We start from the raw sequence: 15,969 nt of genomic DNA, 5'->3' as shown, positions 1-15,969 counted from the left end.
AAGATGGCAAATTAAATATGAAAATAGACAACAGAATCAGCAAAGCTGGTATGGTGGGAAGTCAATTGAATAAATTCATATGGAATAAGAGAGAAATTAGTCGGAACACTAAATTAGCTATATAAGACAGTGTTCAAACCAGTTTTAACTTATGGATCTGAGAGCTGGGTCAGAAGTAAAACACTTGACCAAAGACTAGAGACTGCAGATATGAGAGTCCTGAGAAAGATTAGGGGCATGAACAGATGGCATCAATGACAATATCATATTAAAAAGAGGATATTAGGAAAGAACTTGACATTCTCAGCATCCAGGAATGGGTTAGCAGAGCTAATCTCAGTAAGAAAGTTTTGACCATACTCTCAGGTGGTATGGTCACTTAAACAGAATGGGCAAGAAAAGATTAGCAAAACAAGTGTTCTCTGCCAGGTTGGAAGGAAAACAACCCAGAGGAAGACCACGATATAGGTGGATTGATATGGTACAAAGTGCCTTCGACGATAGAAATATAAGATCTGATAATGTTGGAGTCTTGACAAGTAACAGACTGATTTGGAGGAAAATTGCAGATAGAAAGTTAGTAATGATATAAATTTTTCATGTAGTACTATCATATCCTGTACACCCCTTGAGAGTACATGTCAGGAATTTGATGATAATAGAGTTACTGAGTGATCACTTTTCAAAAGTCTATCACCCAAGTGAGGATATCTCTGTACTTGCAGCAATAACCAATGTGAGAATTGAAGTTAAGAAATCAGAGATACTTTGTATATTGCGAAATTTAAATGCAAACACTGCTGTAGGTTTAGATGGAATATCAGCTCGGGTGTTGCGTGAATGTGCAAAGGTCAATACCTCTTACTTGGTTATTTATCTTAAGCTTGAACTCTGGGATGAGGTATAAGAAGGCAGTTCCTTTGCATAAAGGTGACTCTAAAACTGTGGTAGTTAATTACAGGCCAATCACCATCTCAGGAGTGGTGGTAAAAGTATTGGAAAAGTTGATTAAAGACAAAATTCAAGAATAGGTAGAACAGGATATGATACTCTATAGGAGCCAAAATGGTTTTGTTAAAGGTCGATACTGCCTCAACAATTTATTAACTTTTTATAATAGAATGATCTGATAAGTTTAAGGGAGATGGTAAATCCCATATTATTCTATAGCCGGGTACGAAACTGGGATCGAAATCCCAGAGTTTCTTGCCGAAAAAAACTATCGGTGAGCCCAAGTGTAAGTAATCACTTGGGTAGTACAACAGCAGGGCAACTCGGAGCAAAGGTGGAGCAAGATCCGTCACTCTGTCAACATCCTTAATATTCTCTCATATTCTCTCATAATGTAAAACGCAGCTCCTAGGAGATGTATTACTGTTTTACATTATGAGAAGAGGTCACTACCAAGAACAGTTTCAACCCTTTTTGAGGTCTCATCAGTGAGTAGGTAGACCTGGAATATCAAGGTTTTAAGTGAACCGAACTTACATATACCTCTACTAACGAATTGATAAACTGGTGTACTTATATATTGTTATTACTACTATAACAAGCCAAAAGGCTATTTTACCGGAAACATAAGTTAAGTTTAAGGGAGATGGTAAATCCCGTATTATTCTATAGCCGGGTACGAAACTCGAATCGAAATCCCAGAGTTTGATGCCGAAAAAAACTATTGGCGAGCCCAAGTGTAAGTAATCACTTGGGTAGTACAACACCAGGGCAACTCAGAGCAAAGGTGAAGCAAGCTCCACCTTTAAGGACAGTGACGGAGCTTGCTCCACCTTTGCTCCGAGTTGCCCTGGTGTTGTACTACCCAAGTGATTACTATTGCCCATTTTGCCAGCTTATTTAAATCATCCTACAAACTCTCAACATCAGCTTGATTTTTTATTGCACTACCCAACTTTGCATTATCAGCAAACAACTGATTATCTCTCTTTAAGCCATTTCCTATATCATCACTTGGGCTCGCCGATAGTTTTTTCGGCATGAAACTCTAGGATTTCGATCCGAGTTTTGTACCCGGCTATAGAATAATTCAGGATTTACCATCTCCCTTAAATTTATCTTATGTCGCTGATAAAATAGCCTTTTGGCTTGTTATAGTAGTAATAACTATATATAAGTACACCAGTTTAGAAATTTGTTAGTAGAGATATATGTAAGTTTGGTTCACTTAAAACCTTGATATTCCAGGTCTACCTACTCGCTGATGAGACCTCAAAAAGGGTTGAAACCGGTCTGGGTAGTGACCTCTTCTCATAATGTAAAACAGTAATACATCTCCTAGGAGCTGTGTTTTACATTATGAGAGAATATTAAGGACAGTGACGGAGCTTGCTCCACCTTTGCTCCGAGTTGCCCTGGTGTTGTACTACCCAAGTGATTACTTACACTTGGGCTTGCCGATAGTTTTTTTCGGCATGAAACTCTGGGATTTCGATCAGAGTTTCGTACCCGGATATAGAATAATACGGGATTTACCATCTCCCTTAAACTTATGTCGCCAGTAAAATAGCCTTTTGGCTTGTTATAATGACATCTGAGTTGGACAAAGGAAATGGCTACACAGTAGTACTTCTGGATTTTGCTAAGGCTTTTGACAGGATACCGATGGAATGCTGTTGCTCAAATTGGAGCAGATGGGGATGGATACTAAACTGGTGATATGGATAGGAGAATGGCTCAGCGAGAGATACCAGAAGGTGGTGTATGGAGGAACAGAGTCCAGGATGAGGCAGGTGACCAGTGGTGTGCCTCAGGGCTCTGTGCTTGGGCCATTGTTTTTTAATTTGTACATAAATGATATAGGAAATGGCTTAAAGAGAGATATTCAGTTGTTTGCTGATAATACAAAGTTGGGTAGTGCAATAAAAAATCAAGCTGATGCTGAGAGTTTGTAGGATAATTAAACAAGTTCATTGCCAATCACGCGATATCGCGTGATATGAGTTCTCGCCTGCTGGCCGATCATGCGTTATCGCGTGGACGTCGCTATCAAGTAAAAAAAAATTGGCCACCACACGAAATTCCAATTTTCAGCTTGGCAATGAACGTGTTAAATAAGCTGGCAAAATGGGCAAAAGGTAATGGATGTCAGTTCAATGTGGAGAAGTGTCAAGTTTTGCGATTTGAGATTAAAAGATTACCAGCTGTGTACTACATTGATGGAACGGTACTCCAAGAGATTGATGAGGCTAGGGACTTAGGGGGTGTTGGTGGATAGGGAGATGAAGTTCAGGGGACACATTGCTAAGGTGTCCAAGATTGCACATAGGATTACTTGGTTATAGGAACACACTAACATCCAGAGATAAAGAGGTTATTATTCCCCTTTATAAAGCGTTGATACTTTCACATTTGGATTACTGTGCTCAAGTCTGGTCATCTGAATTCGTTGGAGATGAGGAGGTTGTGGAGAGGGTTCAGAGGAGAGTGACTAAGTTGGTGAGTGATGTTAAAAATGCTCCCTACATTGATAGATTGAGAGCTTGTGGATTGCAGAGGTTAGTTGAGAGGCAGAGAAGAGGGGATATGATAGAAACATTTAAATTACTAAAAGATTTTTATCAGATTGATGCAGGGGAAATGTTTCAGCTGTGTGACAGTGATGAAAGAACAAGAGGTCATTCCTAGAAATTAAGGAAAAGTGTGGTTAACAAGGGTGTGAGAACGAGGTTTTTTGCCTGGAGGGTGGTGAATGAGTGGAATGCATTGCCTGACTCAGTTGTGAGGTTCTTTGTCTGTAAATGAATGAAAGAGATATAATAGATATTGTTTTGATAGTTTGGGTCACCTGCGCGATGAGTCTACTGACTCATCGTGGGACTAATTTTAATCACATGACTAATTTTCGTTTTCATGTAAAATGGTAGTATTATTACCTGATTTAGAAAACTTATTTATTTGTGAAAGTTTTAATTATTAAGTTGCATCAAACTTCGTTCATATGGTGTCAAGTTGTTTAGTTCAAATGATGGAGAAATAGATGGAACAACGATGAAATTGACAGGTACTGTTCTATTACAAATGCATAGCAATAAACCCAAGTACCCCTAATACTCATCTATGGGAAAGATCGTTTAGAATAAAGACTAGCTAATCAAACTTTATTCATATGTAAACAGGTGCTTGTTATCTGAGACTGATAAATATATATATATATATTTATTTTTTATTTTATATTATTATATATATATATATATATATATATATATATATATATATATACACACACATACACACAAGTATCCCTCGATTAACGTGGTTAATTAATCCCTTGATGTTACCACGTATATCAAAATCGCGTTAATCAAATCTAATAATCAATGGCAAAAATTACAATTTGTCCATGATTGATTACTGTATTAATAATTCGTTTTATATGGTACTCTTTTAGGGAAGATAAAAAATGAATGCAAAGTAAATGTTTAATAAATACTTGTACCTACATTATTTACTGCAATTTTTTTATCAAAAGAGTTACCAAGTGTCATTTGAACAGTTTAGTTTTTTTTCTTATCAGCATAAATTCTACAATAACAAGCAAAATGACTCTCCAGACCTCAGGCAAACAAGCAATAAAACATAAAGAAAAATCACTGAAAACATAATACATGATGGTACAAATTAAGTGGATACTGAATCCAACATTATTTCATAGCTGAATATAGAAACTACAAGAGTTTTGTGCCGAATATATAGAAACTAAAAGTTTCGGCGGATGCAAGCATAAGCAACCTTATGGACAACTCGTAGTAAAGGTAGAGTAAGCTCCAGATCATTTTCCTTAGTATTTTCCATAATGTAAAGCACATCTCCTAGAGGACATGTATATGATAAATAAGCTTTTGGCTCTCTATTTCAGTAATACATGATGGTTTATTTATTTTCAGCTACAATCTCAAAACTACAAATTATTGAACAAAGAATTAAAAAAAAAAAAACTAAACAATACTATACTGACATCGGAGGTCGCAATATCTCTCAGATACAATTTACTCTCAAATATCACAAACCTTTACATAGCATGCGTTAAACCAACCTGAAAGCAAAAAAACAGTGCAGAATATCACTCGTAACATATGAATGCACAGCTACTCATGACCTCCAAGCTATACACCGAATTGTGTAAGAATATTTATATTAAACATTTTGCATGTATCTGTCAGATCAGCTGCAAGCTCCGCAGGGTTAAAGGCACGTTAATCAAAATTCTCGCCGCGTATATCAAGGGATTGCCGCAATTAATTTTGCCACGTTAATCAAATCCCACGTTAAGCAAAGGATACCTGTATATATATTCTGCTTATTTACTCTTAAATCCATATACTCTCCAGACACATACCTATATATTGGATGTTGCATTATTAACAATCTATTCTCTTCTAATGGTAACTGATTTTTCTGAAAGAAAATTTTTAAAAAATCAAATATAAATTAATTTTCTGAAATAAAATTAAATAAAAAATATTTCTGCAAATTAAATATGTACTGATATAAGTAGCGAGTTATGGCACTGTATATTAAAAAAAAAAAAAGTTATAAAAATGTTACAGAATAATGTGCCAGCTGATTCTCTCTTATTTAAAAAAAAAAATATATATATATATATAATATATATATATTTACAGAGTAATTAACTCGGTTAAATGATGTTTATAATTATTAACTGACTTAAACACTGAGAAAAAAAATATAAGAGATTTAATAAAGTTTCACTACTAGTTCCATCGGAAATGCCGACTTTGTCAGGTGAATACAGTACCATGAAGAAAACAATATCTTAAAAATATATTGTACTTTAACAAATACAGAGTTTAGAGCAAGTAGTAGTTGTGTTTGAAATAGACTCCGAGCATTAGTTCTGGCGTGAAACACATTGCATGTGAATGAAATCATGAGAGTGCCAAAACTGGATGACAGCACTAAGTGAATCAGGTAAAGCTGTAACTGAGATTGCTGTTTAGATGAGCAGGGTCGAGAGCTATTTCTTTGGATTCCAAGATACGTCTCTCTAATTCATCGGAGCATTTATAGATATTTGAAGTTAAGTTCCTGTCCACTTGATGTTGTCATCCTTCAACACTGGTATTGGCTGCGAATAAAATATGGCTGGATAGGGCACTAGCACAGACTCTGTTATAAGAAATGTCACGTTGGTGTTATAGGCGGAGAGATAGATGGACTTTTCTGTCTGGCCAAATTATGGTTTTCTGCAACTGCAAATGATTCTGTATACTCCTGGGAACTGAAGAAGGTTGTGTTTTACTTTAGGTTGACTGAGGCGAGATCGGAGTTTTGGAAAGGTGGAGAAATATGTTTTAACATTAAATTTCTTCAGGATTTTTGCCAGTTTAGTTTAGGAGAAAGAGAACGTATATACAGTAAGGAGATGTAGGCTGTTGGGTTTGAGTTATCTTCATTACTGTGTTGATTAAGTACACTAAGACAATTATAGATATTTTTAGGAGAGTAACCATTATTTAAGAAAGTCCTTTTGAGGTGAGCAAGTTCTTGTTGAAGTTCCTCTTCTTCTGACAATAAGGATCTTGCCCGATGAGCTAGTGTGGAAATAATTCCTAATTTCTGAGTGGTGAGACGAAGCATGTAGGTATCTATCGGTGTGTTGGCTTTCTAAAGATAGAAATCTTGAGCCCATCCGTTGTTCTATTATGTTTTATATCTAGAAAAGATAAAACACCATTAACTTCTGGTTTGGATGTGAAGTTTATATTTTGATGAAAATTGTTTAAATGATCCAGAAAGGTTTGTAAGTTTTCTGGGCCGTGATCCCAAATTAGGAAAATGTCCATGTAAAGTAGCCAGATTTTGGGTTTAGTGTCGCTGAGGAAATGTCCTTTTACTCAAAATCTTCCAGAAAAATTAAAACACACACACACACACACACACACACACACTTAATTATATTCAGGTGGAAACAGAAAATTATGATATTATTTCTAGACTTATACAATTAATACATTCTGATTCAGAACATAAAAAAACAAGATGATAAGTAATGAATATTGAATTTGTTAATTATCTATTTAATAATTCATCTGAATACGAACAAACTTCTGAGCACTAGGCTGAGCATAAAATAGGCTGCCATACCCTACATACAGGACTGTCCTGTTAGGATGCTCTGTTCCACGTACAGAAAGCTCTACTATAAACAAATTAACAGTGTACAAGTGATGAATCATCACTTGGTATAAGGTAGGATGGCACTTTCCCATTAGACAGTTTCCTTCAGTTCACTTATTGTCAGTGCAGTCTAATGCCATTCATATTATGCTTTTATTTATAATACTAATTGTTTCAAACTATACTCCAAACTGTCCAATTTGCCTTCTCTTCAATAATTTCTAAACTAATCGAGAAGTTTACAGTCTGTCTCTAGATGCCCTGAAAGCTACTCAACTAATAAACAAGTGCTAGTATATATTCTACGGCTGTCAATTAACTGGGAATCTTCTTGCATGCATCACCCATCATTGGATGAACGGCATGGAAAAGTTTGGAGAAACTCAAATTCACTCTTGTTATCGCTAAGAAATAAAATTAAATAAAGAATATTTCTGAAAATGAAATATGTACTGATAGAACTAGCAAGTTATAGCACTGTGTATTAAAAAAAAAATAAATAAAAGTTATGGTAACTGATGGTAAGGGAACCAAAGCGTATAATGGAGTGCCCCAGAGCTCTGTACTAGGACCTCTGCTCATTAATTTGTACATTATTGATACAGAGGAAGATTTGAGGGAGGTTATTCAGTTGTTCACTGATAGTAATAGAAAAGATGTTTAATGCTAAGCCAGAAGGGAAAAAAATTGGAAGACCTAAATTAAGATATTACGGTTTTAGAAGTCAAAAACTGGAGGAGTTTGGCAGTGAATAAGGAAGGCTGGCAGAGAGTTTCTGAAGAAGGTCAGGACCCACGTATGGCTGTTGAGCCAATGATGATGATGCTGATGATATTCAGTTATTCACTGATTATGCAAAACTGGGAAGGGCAACGGTTGATAAAGGTGATGCAGATATCTTACAGGATAATTGAAATAAACTGGCAGTGTGGGCAAAGAACAATTGTTATTAATTTAATTTTGTAAAATGTAAGGTAATGCACTTTGGAATGAAAAGATTACATGTTTCACATCATATTGATAGTACTACACTGGTGTCCAAAAGCTAAGGAAGAACTACATGTTTACCTGTATGTGAAAATATTTCATGACTACAGCTTAATGTGGACATAAATTTATTGACAGAATACCAATAAATTACATTACACAAAAAATGTGTTATAACTTTTGTACAAATTAAATTACAATACATTTTTGGCAAAAGTTACAAATTTCCTAAGGATGTAGTTAAGGAATTAATGTATAATGCTTACAGAAAACTATGCAGAGAAGCATTTCAGTATGGAATATGTCTACCCTGAACTGTGATGCAGCTCTCACAATGTCATACTATGCTTAGCACCAAGTGATTCAGGAATTCTTGAGGCAAAATGATTGTGTCCCAAACATGTTCTATGGGATTGAGATCTGGAGAGCATGCTGGCTACTAGAATCAATTAATATCCTTGGTCTCCAGAAGTATCTCCACTGCTCGTATACGATGTGGTCTGGCATTGTCATCCACAAAAATTAATTCCTCCCCTACAGCACCATGGAACAATCAAACATGATGTCGAAGAACTTCATTGCAATATCGTTCAGTCGTAGTCCCTTTTTCCAGCACTTGTAGCTCAGTGCATCCATTGAGCATAATGCCTCTCCAAACCAGGACCCCAACACAACACCATCGTATCTATCCCGTTCAAGAACATACTCGCAATGGTAAGCAGTACCACTTTCACGTCAGATCAAGTGTTGTCTAGAATTGGAGGAAAGAATAAAATGACTTTCATCTGTAAAGAGTACATTTGCCCATAGGTGTATTGCCCAATTTTTATGGATACAACACCACTGAAAATGTGCTCTACAATGAGCTGTGATAAAGGGATACTGATTACTGGCCTTCGAGCATGTAGGCCTACTTGTTGCAAACATTTTGCTGCAGTTTATTGAAATATCTGTATACCTGTGCTTGAATGGAGTTGTCTTGCAAACTGAGCTGCTGTGGTGTGTCGATTATGTTTTGCTGTTATACCCAAAATCTGGCTTCATGCTACATGGTAGAACAAGGCCATGACCTCTTAGCAAATGTTTGGAATACATTCCATTGGTTTGAAATGTTGCCCAGAGCCTCGATACAATACTATGTGATATTCCAAACTCTCTGGAAATATCAGTAATTCTACATACTTCTTCAAGCTTTATAATAATTCTTTCCTGTGTGAAATCATCTAGATGATGTCTTTGAGACATTACAAGTCATTCAAGTTTGTAACTTCATGTGACCACTTTCTGTAAGCATCTGCAACACAGGTGCTTACAGAAAAAAATCATAGAGGAAAACCAAGCAGGATTCAGGACACATAGATCCACTATAGACCATATCTTCACCATTAATAATATAACAGAAAAATATTGGGAATACAACCTGCCCATATACTATTGTTTTATAGATTTCGAGTCTTTGACTCAGTTAATAGAAACAAATTGATCACTATCCTAAAAAAAGTAAAAATGGATTCTGATATTTTAACATTTATTACAAATTATTATGGAGACACCAAAGCTTTTGTTAAAATGAACAACATTAAAACCGAGGATTTCAGAGTCGAGAAAGGTGTAATGCGGGGATGCCCTCTCTCACCTCAATTCTTTATCATCTTCCTAGAAGATGTCTGTACAACCATCGTTGATGAACCAAGTGTAAAAATCAATGGTACCAACATTAATCACATAAAATACGCAGATGATATCATTATTTTAGCAGATTCTAAACCACAACTAGAAAAAACTATTAATATTTTAAATGACTCTTGTAAAACTTATAGTATGAAAATAAATCTTCATAAACCAAAAATAATGAAGATAGGTAGAGAAGAAGAAAATATTTCTATAAATCTCGAAAATCACCTGCTGGAACAAGTTAATAAATATGTTTATCTTGGCAGTCTTATATCTAGTAACTTCAACAATATGGAAACAGTAAAACACAGGCTAAACCTGTGTTTTACTGTTTACTGTGTAGCATGTTTTACTGTGTAGCATGTGGCGGGGATTTTGAGCTGTGCTGAAGAAAGTGCTTACTAATCGGTGAATAGTCCGTTTTTTCTACGTTTTTGTAGTGCTAAGTTGTTTTCTGGAATACGAGTGTCCATCAGTGGTTGTTTTTTGAAGTTAGTTGTCGCGATATTGTGTATTTTGGTTACCGAGAAGACGGGGTTGGAATCGAATGTGTAACGGTGGAAGACAAGACGAAGGATAAGTTTTCATTATTTAGTTATTTCATTTTATTTATATCTAGTATACGTAAATGTTCTGTTTGAAATTGTTTGTACTTATTTAGCGTTTTTTTTATTTTTTGACACTAATTAGCGACACTATTTTAAATAATGGCGGTAGCGGCAGTTAAATTTACAAATGGTGTATCGCCAAGTCCCCCATTTAAGGACTCCATTTTGCGCGATATCATACAGGATTATGTAGCATGGGGGACTTCCAGAATGTATGCGTCCCGACGATTGTATATGTGGCAGGAGAAAGAAGCGGGGAAATGCAAAATATGCATTTTCCCCCTTGCAATAGGAGGAACTTGGTGATTTAGAAATGACAATAACTGACCTCATTGAGTAGAGACGGGAGATTCTCCACGTAGAGAGATGACGGGTATGATAGAGGGCAAGAGAAGTATGAATAAAATAATAAGAGTGGGGAGTATGGAAAGGTAGAATGATTCTGAAGTTTTAGGAGATAGTCTCAATTTGGAGGATGAATGGCAAACAAGAATGGCTGACTTACAGAGAGAGAGAGAGAGATAGATGATGAGATGAGAAGTGTGAAAGATGAAAGTAAGCAAATGGAAGAGATGAATCACAGGAGGAGTGAGAGAGAGAGTTATGGGAATGAGAGAAGAGGAGAGAATAAAAACAATACTAGCAGAAAGGGATTGAGAGAAAGTTATGGGAATGGCAGAAGAAGAGAGAATAGGAACAGTATAAGAGAGGGAATGAGAGAGAGTTGTATGAATGATAGAAGAGGTGAGAATAGCATAAGTGGAAGAGAGGGAATGAGTGTCAGATATAGGAATGATAGAAGAGGAAAGAATGGAAACAGCAGGAAAGAAGGAATGAGAGGAATGCAAGGGAGCACAGGGACTAGAGATAGAGTGATGTCAGGAAGGCAGGTAAGTAGGGGGAGCACAGAGAGAAACTGTTACAAGAGAGAGAGAGAGAGAGAGAGAGAGAGAGAGAGAGAGAGAGTGAGGGATGGATGCGAGCAATCGAGGAATATGATGGTAAGAAGTGAGATGTACAGGGACTCAATGATCCGTGGTGTTCAAGATAGGATGTGTGAGGAGTGTTTGCCAGAAGGAATGATAGAAAGTGTGGCTATGGCAATTAAGAGAGGTGAAAGGGTGGATGAGATGATTGTGATGGTGGGAACAAATGACTTGAGTAGTGGTGTAAATAGGGCAGTGAGAGATATGAGATTCTTGCTTGAGGCTGTACGAAAGAAGACACAGAGAGAAAAGATAGCGAGTGTGTTGCCTAGGTATGATAATGTCGAGCTGAGCAGAAGAGCGGTGATATTGAATGCCATAATAGCGAGAATGTGTCAGAAGAGAGGATTCGAATATGTGGATGTGTGGAGTGAGTTTGAGAGCAGAGAGGAATTGTATGCAAGAGACCACCTGCATTTGAATGAGGAAGGACGTAGGCATCTGGAGAGATTGCTGTTCTGAACGAGTCAGTGTGTCCCAGTGTGGATGATAGCAGGGGTGGCCTCTTGTGGGAATGGGTACTTGGGAGAAGGGGGGACGAAATCAGGTAACACTGAGCCCAGTGGAGTCTAGAGGGGATAATGCTGGGTATAGAAACAATGGCATTTTTATGCTTTATACCAATGCCAGGTATTCGAAATAAGGGAGAGGAATTGGTGGCACTGATAGCATCAGCCTGGCCAAAGATTATTGGGATCACAGAGACGTGGTTGACAGAAGAGGACATAATAAATGGAATAGAAGTTGCTGGGTACAGCATTTTTCGGCAGGATAGGAAGGGAAAGCGTGGTGGTGGAGTACTGCTTATGATAAGTGACGACCTATGTCCTCTAAGAGTGGAGGCTTTGGAAGGCTGTGACACTAACGATTTTGAAAGCATATGGTGTGAGGTGGAGGTCGGTAAGGCAGGATATTTAGTGGGGTGTAGCTACAGACCAAAGAGCACAGAGGGATGGGGACCAGGAGATGTTTAGACAGTTGAGCTTGGCAAGTGCAAGAAGAATGATTATTATAGATTTTAACTACAGCAGTATAAATTGGGAAGAGGAAAATGCATGTAGCAATAAGGGAATGGAATTTCTGAATTTTTGAGGGACAGATGTCTTAGGCAACATGTAATAGAGGGAACAAGAGGTTCAAGAATTCTGGATTTGGTTATAGCATCAGAAGAGCTGATAATAACTGAGATGACATCTCTCCCATCAATTGGAGAGAGTGACCATATGGTTTTGAGTTGGAAAATGAATATCAAAGAGGAGTATCAAAGAGATGGGAACGTATGTGGAATTATAAAGTAGGTGTTTATAATAGTCTCAGACATCAACTTGGGGAAGTTTCGTGGAGGGAGGGATTGAAAGGCTGGGATATCATTAGTGCTTGGGAAATTGTGAAGGAATATTTGTTAGCAGTAATGGTAAGCTGTATTCCACAAGTGAAGAAGAGGACACAATTTGGAGTAAAGTTAATGACAAACAATAATAAACAGGAGCTACATGTGAAAAAGAGGCTATGTAAGAGATATAAGGAGACAGGTGAAGAGAAGATGCATGAAGAATATAAGAAACAGGCCAGAAGAGTGACTAGCATGGTAAGGAAAGCGAAACTGGAATATGAGAAAAGATTGGCCCTTAGATCCAAGGAAAATCCTAGGGAATTTTTTATCTATGTGGCGAGTAGGAGGAGAAATGACTGTGGAAGAATGACATTGTGGGATAAAAATGGGAATAGAGTGATTGATGCAGAGGACATAGTGGAATTGTTCAATGAACACTTTATTGGAGTATTTCATACTGGAGGAGTCAATTTGAATACTAGAGGGATAGAGCAGGCTCAAGGTTTAGAGGTGCAGGAGGAGAGTGTGTTCCACATACTGAGTACTCTGGATGTTAGTAAAGTTGTAAAGAGGCTATGGAAGAGATATAAGGAGACAGGTGAAGAGTAGATGCATGAAGAATATAAGACACAGGCCAGAAGAATGACTAGTATGGTAAGGAAGGCGAAACGAATATGAGAAAAGATTGGCCCATAGATCCAAGGAAAATTCTAGGGAAGTTTTTAGCTATGTGGCCAGTAGAAGGAGAAACGACTGTGGAAGAATGACATTGTGGGATAAAAATGGGAATAGAGTGACTGATGCAGAGGACATAGTGGAATTGTTCAATGAACAATTCACCATTTGTTCGTCATGTTCATCATTTCACCACGAGTTTTGAGAGAATGTGCTAAGGAACTGACAGTGCACTTGACCTGGCTTTTCAATGAAAGTCTGGCTGCAGGAAATTTGACCATGGAATGGAAGGAAGGTAAGATAGCGCCACTGCATTAGGGCGGCAGCAGACTGGAAGTGTCTAATTATAGGCCAGTTTGTGTGTCATCAGTAGTTGGTAAGATCTTGGAGAAAGTAGTGAGGGGCCATGTACAGCATTGGGCAAATGAGGGTAATGTTATCAGTGAGAGTCAACGTGGATTTGTGAAGGGGCACTCTTGTTTTAGCAATATGCTAGCCTTTTATAATAAAGTTACAAGAGCATTAGATGAGGTAAAGGCATGGACTGCCATTTTCCTAGACTTAGCAAAGGCATTTGATAGGGTGCCACATGATAAGCTGATATTCAAGTTGCAGCACATGAGTGTGAATGTCAGATTGGTCAATTGGATTCAGGATTGGCCAATAAGTGTCAGAGAGTTGTGTATGGTTGAGCAATATCAAAGAGGCAGAAGGTTACAAGTAGGGTTCCACAGGACTCAGTACTGGGACATATATTGTTTAACCTTTATATCAATGACATTGTCCGTGGATTGCAAGGGGATATTCGGTTGTTTGTGGATGATACGAAGCTAGGAAGGGTTATTAGTAATAGTGTAGATGTGGTAGCCCTGCAAGAGGATTTGAATAAGCTAGATAGATGGGCAAATGAATGGGGGTGTCAGTTTAATGCAGCAAAATGTAAGGTCTTGAGGTTTGGGACACATCGATGGGACGCTGCATACTCTATGGGAGGAGTTAAACTGGAAGAAGTAGGAGAGACAAGAGATCTGAGTTTGATCATTGATAGAAACCTGAAATTTAGGGGACATATTGCAAAGGTAGTGAAGGTAACACACAGGATTGCTGCAATAATGAGAAGGACACTGACCTGCAGAGATAAAATGGTTATCATTCCGTTCTATAAGACTCTGATCAGACCACACAGACTATTGTTCTCAGAACTGGTCCCCAATATTTGAAGGGGATAAATTAACTGTGGAATGGATACAAAGGCAGATAACAAAGATATGTCAGGACTGTACAATGTTAGTATGAGGATCGGCTGAGGGAGTGTGGACTGCAGAGTTTGGTGGATAGAAGGAGGAGGGGTGATATGATTGGGACTTTGAAACAGTTAATAGGTGGTTACAGGGTTGACACTGGGGAGTTCTTTCACTTGGTTGAACAACGGGAAGGAGTCATGACAAGGGGCCATCCCTGGAAGTTACGAAAGGAAACTGTGAGAAAGAGGGTGAGGAGTGGTTTCTTTGCATGGAGGATGGTTGAACCATGGAATGCATTGCCTGATGGAGTGGTGAGAGCGAGAACGGTCCATGCATTTAAAGAGTGGTATGATAGACTTTGCGTTTCCTAGGAGCGACTTCCCTCGATGAGTCTTGATAGACTTGTGTTTCTCAGAAAGGACCTCCCACGATGAGCCTTTTGACTCCATGGAGGCCTGAATAATAATAATAAACCTAGTTTGGACCAACATGAATAAACTAAACAAAATATGGAAAAATAAAAAAATCCCAATGAGTCTAAAATTATATAAAACAATTATTATCCCAATGGCTACTTATGCTTCAGACGTCTGGAGATTAACTAAACAACCAATCAAGAAACTTCAAGCATTTGAAATGAAATGCCTCAGAAAAATTAATAACACCTACTGGATGCAACAGAAGACTAATGATCAAGTCAGAACAGATTTAAACTTTCCAGATAATATAATAGACACAATCATTAAGCATCGACTGGGATGGTTTAGTCATATTCAGAGAATGGCCCCTCATAGACTCCCATATTTAGCTCAGAATGGATATATAGGAAGAAAAAGACCTAGAGGTAGACCAAGAAGTACTTGGATAAAGTTGCTGAAAGAACATTCCCATCTATAGAGTCATGATTGAGATGCCTAAAGATCGCGATAAGTGGAGAACCTTTCTTCTTAGTGGACTCAACCCATTATCAAGTGGACGAGATGAGAAGAAGATTATTTTATCATTTATTTTTTGTACTCCAATTTTTTATCATATTAAGGGATGTGCAAGCAAACTACACTGTGTGAATCTGATTTGACTTAAGAGCTGTATGCAATTCTCTGTATGCTTTCTGTTCTGTTAATTTTCTCTTAATTAAGGAGGTTCCCACAACATTTATTATTGATATTACCATTATCAGACCTCCATGTAGTTCACAGACTCATCAAGTGAGATACCACTCTCTCTCTCTCTCTCTCTCTCTCTCTCACACACACACACACACACACACACACACACACACACACACACACACACACACACACGGATAT

General features: G+C 37.6%; 1 protein-coding gene across 1 annotated transcript in view; it reads right to left on the bottom strand.

The window, feature by feature from the left end:
* LOC150110710 (carboxyl-terminal PDZ ligand of neuronal nitric oxide synthase protein-like) overlaps nucleotides 1-15,969 on the bottom strand; it is a 228,857-nt gene that overhangs the window by 148,572 nt on the left and 64,316 nt on the right. The window contains exon 4 of the mRNA XM_090405893.1: nucleotides 5,351-5,409. Within this exon, the coding sequence (XP_090262019.1) occupies nucleotides 5,351-5,409 (59 nt within the window). The remainder of the gene's footprint in view (nucleotides 1-5,350; nucleotides 5,410-15,969) is intronic.

The sequence above is a fragment of the Typopeltis vanoorti genome, chromosome 1 (genome assembly GCF_054136105.1).
Source record: "Typopeltis vanoorti isolate ZY-2024b chromosome 1, IOZ_Tvanoo_1.0, whole genome shotgun sequence".
In the NCBI taxonomy this organism is placed as follows: domain Eukaryota; kingdom Metazoa; phylum Arthropoda; class Arachnida; order Uropygi; family Thelyphonidae; genus Typopeltis; species Typopeltis vanoorti.
Note: the sequence above shows the minus strand (reverse complement) of the source record. Positions and strands in the feature narration are given on the sequence as shown.